The sequence below is a fragment of the Neltuma alba genome, unplaced genomic scaffold (assembly GCF_004799145.2).
Source record: "Neltuma alba isolate B1F8T4 unplaced genomic scaffold, ASM479914v2 tig00013159_pilon, whole genome shotgun sequence".
Classification (NCBI taxonomy): domain Eukaryota; kingdom Viridiplantae; phylum Streptophyta; class Magnoliopsida; order Fabales; family Fabaceae; genus Neltuma; species Neltuma alba.
Genome location: NW_021637470.1, coordinates 1,252 through 8,209, shown reverse-complemented (window position 1 = coordinate 8,209; position 6,958 = coordinate 1,252). Strand labels below are relative to the sequence as shown.

Genomic DNA, 6,958 nt, shown 5'->3' with positions numbered 1-6,958 from the left:
GAAGGACTACCTTGAAAAAAAATACATAAATATAAAAGACAAAGTGGATTGGGGTCTTATATTTAGGATCAAAATAAAAGTCAAATATGATCTTATATTAAGGACCGGAGGTAGTATTTGCTAATTTATTACACCTCGACCTAAGGTTAGATCACTCACCAAAGAATTAAAATTAAAAGATTACATAATACGTTGTCATAAAAAAAAAAAAAGGTATTTAAAGTCTGCATTTTAAACTACAATAAAAAACTATGATAAATTAAAAATATTATTTTTCTGAAATAAAGGTGATGCCAGGAGCGTAATGTTTGCTAAGCAACTGCCGGATTATAATTAACAACTTTTTTTTTAAAAAAAAGTTTTATGCATGATGTGAACTCCAAATTGAGTTGGGCTGTTCATAGATTAATATTGATGAATATTTTATGTGTGCATTGATATTAATGATATTTACATTGATCAAAACAAGACATGGATCATGAGCATCACATACATCGTTTGCGGTTCAGTTTGAATACTTAGCTCATGAATAACAAGATTTGTTACACATATGTGTTGATTTTTGTTGAAATCGATGGATATATAATAAATATTAAATCAGTCTCTTTCGCACACATTAAGACATGTACAATATATTCGGAGTTGCATTTTTATAAACAAATGTATTATGAAAAAAGTTATAAATCGTGTGGTTCAATTTATTCTTAGTGTAATTCGGATTTAATTATTACAAAAGAAATTTTATGGTTTTAATAAATCAGCATATTATAAGATTACTAAAAGTTGAAAGATAATATTCTCTATAAATTTAGTCCTAAATATAAAAACCTGATTAAAACATCTATTTTAATGCGAAATATAGGATTTTAATATTTTTTGTCTCTCTTGTTTATTTTCTTTTTCGTATTACTATAATTAATTTTTTGCCTTTCGTCATACTACTTCTTGTCCTAATTATAACACACCATTTATAATTTGCAAATAAGGTCTTATAATTAAGACGGGAGGTATTATGAATTAAGAAAGTTTTTTTCCTTCTAATTATACTCTTATTTAATACTGTCCATCATTAATTATTTGTTAAGTATAAGATTAGTGATTTTAATTAAAACATAGAATTTTACAAGATATGTTTTAGAAGTAAAACAGGGGCAGTGCATGTGTTCTGGCGCAACTTGCATGCGGGCGTCTCATTCCTTATTGGTGCTAGCCTCCTTCCTTCAAGTGGTGCATCTGCTTTTTTTTTTTTTTTTGCCTCTCTCTTTTAGTTTATGCTGTTGCTTTTTGTTTTATGAGGTATTTTTTAGTAGCTATTGAAATCATTAAAATTCACCAAATGCATCACGCTTAAAAAGGGCTTCGAAGAACGCATCACATATCAAGTGTTCCCAGGGAATAACATGGTAGACCTATGGAATTTCATGTGGAAACTGCATTTATATCTTATTAAAAAAAAAGCATATGCTTTTCATATTTCTGGGTAATATTTTAATCAGACATCATCTCAAAATAAATTACTGGGGTGTTTTTGGATGCTCTGAAAAGGAATCAGTTGATATTTTATAAATCTGGTTTAGTGCTTTATCCATGCACTCTTCTCACTTTGCTGATCTTGGCATTTTTAACTGGATCAAGTCCATTTTTGCGGCACTCTACAATTCAAAAAAAGAACCTGGCCCTTACGAGGAGTTATCATCTTACTACGCTTGATGTGGTGAAAAATAAAGAATGTTGCTTTTCACGATGGGAAAATCAAATCTGGGACATTTTTACTAAAATACTGCAAACAGTAAAAAAATTACCAAAATACTATCTACTTAAAAAAATTTACTCAAATACTACATTACAAATCGTTCACACAAAAAACGAGTTTGGATTTGTGAAGAACTCGTTCATGTTGAAAACAACTTTAACACATTTTTTTGGGGGAAAAAAAACTACATTACAAGTCGTTTCACCAAGGAGTTTTCAGCGTGAACGAGTTCTTCACAAATTGAAACTCGTTTTTGGTGTGAAGGACTTGTGATGTATTATTTGACTAAATTCTTTTAAATATGTAGCATTTTAGTAATTTTTTTAACTGTTTGCAGTATTTTAATAAAAAATGCCCCTCCCACTCATGTTAGGCAACTGCAGGAGACTGCTCATTTTCTCATTAATGTCTGTTCCTGGACGTGTCACATCCTCTCATTTCATTTGGAATGTCTTGGATGAGCAACTTATAAATCATCAATTAACAAAGTCTCTGGATTTCAACCCACAATCTTATTAAGTTATAAGCCAATTCGATACCTATCATCAGACCAATTTTTGTTAGCCCTTTTTATTACTACCTCATGTTTTTAACACAAGAGTTAGTTTAAGATTTATTTTGGTTCTAAATGTGAGATCCTTAATTCACTTTATTTCTTATATTTATTCATTTATTAAAGTAATTTTATAATAGTTGCACATATTAAATATTAAATCAAATGATAATTCTAGCTATGTATGATTAACAATGATATTTTATAAAAAAATACATATTTATTATAAATAATTAATTTTAATATTTTTTTAAAACTATTTAAATTAGTTAATTAACTTTTTTATATTAGAACCGGAGGTAAGAGGAAGTATATTGTAAATTGACAGGAAAACCATTGATTGGCCCATAATGCCAACTGAGACTGCTGTTTTGTTACTGCTTCGATCAGAAAATGAATCAGATCCATGGGCTTCAAAAACATACGGAAAAGGAAATGTGGGAGAAAAACTCGGGGAGAAAGTTAAGTACGGTCTTAATTTACATTTGAACACCTTAAATTTTTTTTTAACCTTTTTAATTTTGATAATTATTTCAAATTAATAAGGTTAAATGTGCATCCATCATCCCTAAATATTTTCTCAGATACATCTACCTAGCACTTAAAAATATTTTTTAAGTACGTTCAACACTGTAAATTATTTTTTGATGTATCTAACATCTTATCAAAGTTTTTTTTTTAGGTGTGTCTAGTACTCAACATCTAATATCAAGGCAAAAAAATATTTTAAAGTACCAGGTGGACACAAAAAAAATATTTTGGAGTGTTAATAGACCTTAACCCAATTTTGATACTTTAGACGATAAAAACAAGCAGTAATTTGCCTTCTTCGTCCATTAAATTAAAAATAGAAAGAGAGGCATTAATTGCGCCACGTTTGAAGTTACTATTTGCCTTTAGTAAAATTTTCTGCATTTAGTATTTATTAGAGGGGAAATATTTTCGTGCCAACATAAAAGCGACACGTGCGTCTTTGCGGCACCAAAATTCCGATACCTGTGTTGTGGTTCAGAGTTCAGACACAATCCAAGGCGGATATTGAGTCCGTGCCATGGCTTCGTCTGCTCGTTATTGATTTAAATCTCCTTAAATGGATAATGGCTAATTTGCTTATCTACGCAAAAACCCACCAAAGAATAGCGAAGCCCGGGAATATCGTTGGCAGCCTCAAGAAAGATAACAGGAAAATCTCCCAAGCTATAACTATATATGTTGGATTCCCTCCAATAGGAGCAGCATCGCTGTGAGCAATCAACAAAGAAAGCTGCCGATACGATAGGATTTCTATCGTATTGTTCTCGGGAAATTTTTTGAAATCACTGAAAAATTCTCGAGACTAGTTGCAGCATTAGGCAATGCAATCTTTAAGTTCTAAGGCTCTCTTGAATTTGCGTTTGCCGGGTCGCGGAGGGTCTGATTTCTGCGATAACAATTTCCGAGGAAGGAGGCATTGGGTAAATTGCAGGAACCTGAAGAGAACGAATGGAATCGTGGCCTGTATTGCAGACAGGAATGAGAATGGCAGAGGGGAGATTCGGAGTGCGAGTCAAAGTGCAAGTCCGAGCTCCTTTCTGTCTCGGAGCCACACATATGCCTTCTTAAAGCAGCAAATGGAGCTAGCTGCGAAGTCCGAGGTCTGTGTTTGGTTAGTTTTCTCATTGAGTATTTTCCTTCGCATCAGATGGCAATATATTTTAGCTGAAATTTCATGCTGGCTTGTAGGACTACAAGGAAGCTGCGAGGATTCGTGATTCGATTAGATCATTTGAAGAGGAGGAGCCAGTTTTGCGTCTGCGGAGATTAATGAAAGAAGCCATTGCTGAGGAGAGGTTTCTGGTATCTACCTGTCATCCGACCTTGTTGAGTTGTTGTTTTCTGCCAAGCTTCAACTAAACCATTATATATTGCTGATTACATTTTCAATGCAGCCAGTGTAATTTTTTTATTTTGTCAAGTTAAGTTATGGCTGATCGAAATGCTATGTTGTGCATTTTGTTTTAGCCTTCATGACCTTATTTGAAGGTTTACATTACACTTTGGTTCCTTCTGTGAAGGAAATATTATAGAGAAGGCAATCTCATTCATTGTTCCTTTTCTTTTAAATCAGTTTATATATCATCTTTCATTTCACGTTGACAGAGCATAATTATTTTATCGTAAATCCACCTTTTGAGTCTCTGTTTTCGTTTTTTTTTTTCCCAAATAGGATGCAGCAAAATATCGTGATGAGCTTAGAGAAATTGGTCCACACGGTCTCTTAAAATGTTCAAGTACTGCAACAACCTTGGTATGACTACTACTTCAATTAGCAAGTATTTGTTCTCCGACCTCATTTTTTGTTGAATATTAAATAGTATTTCTAGTGCATGGTTACATCTAAAGAAATTCCATACCTATGACCAAATAAGTCCAAGCTTCTAAAGTTAAATATCCACTTTACACAGGGAATCAGGGTTCAAGTTAGAAGTGCATATATAGAGGGAAGAAGTCAGCCTTCAAAGGGGCTTTACTTTTTTGCATACAGAATCAGAATTACGAACAACTCTGACCGCCCTGTTCAACTTCTTAGAAGGCATTGGATTATAACGGATGCAAATGGGAAGACAGAAAATGTCTGGTGAGTTAATTATTCTTGTCTTGGCAATCTTTATTCTTGAAACTTTCTTGGTGTTTTTTATTGTTTGAATCCGTGATTATTCAAGTTCAACATACAAGTCTTGAACTGTTTTCCATCATGACAGGGGGATGGGAGTTGTTGGCGAACAGCCTGTAATGCTTCCTAGGACTAGTTTTGAATACTCTTCAGCATGTCCAATAAGCACACCAAATGGCAGAATGGTAAGACTAATTTGTATCCTTTGTTCTTGTATGCAAAATTTAAAATAAATTAATGATTTAATCTCGAATATTTTTCTTTAAATTAGATCTTCTACAGGTAAAGTCTCCGTAGTCATACTAAAACTGAATCGCATCAACCTGTGATTTTCCTATTTAAACTGTTTACTGCCACCTTGGCATAGCAAGGTTCTGTAAAAGCCTTCATCTGGAAAACCTGCAATGGTTCTCCTCTGAATATTCATATGTTACATCAAGTTTGAGTCAGTGCCCCTTGAAGCCAAACAACTACCATTACCTGCTCAATAATTGGCGGTCACGTCACCTAGAAAGAGGAAACCAAAAAGTAAAAGCATAATTGAATCAATGTCATGACAGATTTGTTTATTACCACAGAATGAGTTGACGCCGCGATTTTGGCTTAAAGGGAGGAAAATTGAAATTAAGCCCCATATCGGACCCTTCTAAGTTGATTCGGGTCCACTGGTTACATCTGCTTATTATGTTCATGAAGCACGATTATTTTCACTATCAAGTTTTACCTTTTACAGATATGTTTCCTTTCATCAGAAAAACAAGCGCCTTAAGTCTGGCTATCTTTATTATAATGCAGGAAGGTGACTTTGAGATGATACATGTTGATAGAATAGGGTCACCATCATTTAACGTGGCTGTTGCTCCCTTCTCTCTGTCTCTACTGGGAGATGATGATGGTCATTATATTTGAGAGCGGGCTGCGGCATCATCCTCGAATCGGAGATGTGTCAGATCGGCATCCGGAACATTTAAAATACGCATTTCTGTGAAGTGTAAAATCTCTGACTCTTATGAATAATGTCTGTACATAACGTATATATTACAGTTCATTCAAATACTGTGTTTCGCCCAGTGCCACAATGGCACATGCACGCTTTGGCAAGTGAGTTTTAGTGTAGGGGTGGGTTTCCTCTGTTATCAGCAAAGGTGTGTATTTAATTTGGCTCTCAGGACTGGAAAAACCCTACTGTGCTTTGTACCTAATGCTGCGCCCAAACTTGAAAGTTTTTCGTGGAATATAAGTATACTAGAACCATGTTTTTGCTTTAGAAAATTAACCTGTAATGTGTTTTATTTTGTTTTTTGTTTTTTGGCTTGATATGGGATTCGTCCAAACTTGAAACATAATTGGAATTGCACAATTGTTGTGGGGGAGGACGATGATGAATGATGATCGTGGGCTAATGTTTATTTGGCGACCCGCATAGGCCAGAAAGCGCTTTCTCGTACTCGTCCAATTCACGCAATGTTCATGAAGTCTATTGAAGTTTCCAGCCCCCCTTGTTTCTTTCTTTCTTTCTTTAAAAAAAAAAACTAATTGAATGATTAACTAATTTACATTAGACACAGAGAGAGCAGACAAATTAATAATTTTAAATTAGTTAACATAATTATAAAATAAAAATTTAAACATTTCAGGATATGTAGCGGAATATTTCTAACGAAATTATTAAAAATTGAGAGATAATCTGCGTAATTTTAACCATACGGAAGACTGGTCACTGTATTCTATTCTTAAAATAATAAAGTTCCACAATAATCAAGTAAAGTAACCTTTTGGTTAAAAGTTAAAACTTGCAGCTATTCTGATTCATCAAATAACAAACCTCACAGCAGATAGTAGAATCCGTAATTTACATAACCAGAAAACTTTCAAAAAGACGAAGGGACGCTCAATGTATCTCTATTTTACTAGATTCAAAATTAAAATGTCATTATTTTATTAAATCATATTATTAATATTATTAAAGCTTGTGCTCTTATGCCAGAGCTTCATTTAA

General features: G+C 33.4%; 1 protein-coding gene across 1 annotated transcript; it reads left to right on the top strand.

The window, feature by feature from the left end:
* Window positions 1–3,408: 3,408 nt before the first annotated feature.
* LOC114734925 (uncharacterized) lies at window positions 3,409–6,060 on the top strand. The gene is made up of 6 exons (XM_028922571.1): window positions 3,409–3,940; window positions 4,029–4,142; window positions 4,513–4,593; window positions 4,751–4,923; window positions 5,048–5,144; window positions 5,755–6,060. The coding sequence occupies exons 1-6, from the start codon at window positions 3,662–3,664 to the stop codon at window positions 5,866–5,868; spliced, it is 858 nt and encodes a 285-aa protein (XP_028778404.1). The 5' UTR covers window positions 3,409–3,661; the 3' UTR covers window positions 5,869–6,060.
* The last annotated feature ends 898 nt before the right edge of the window (window positions 6,061–6,958 follow it).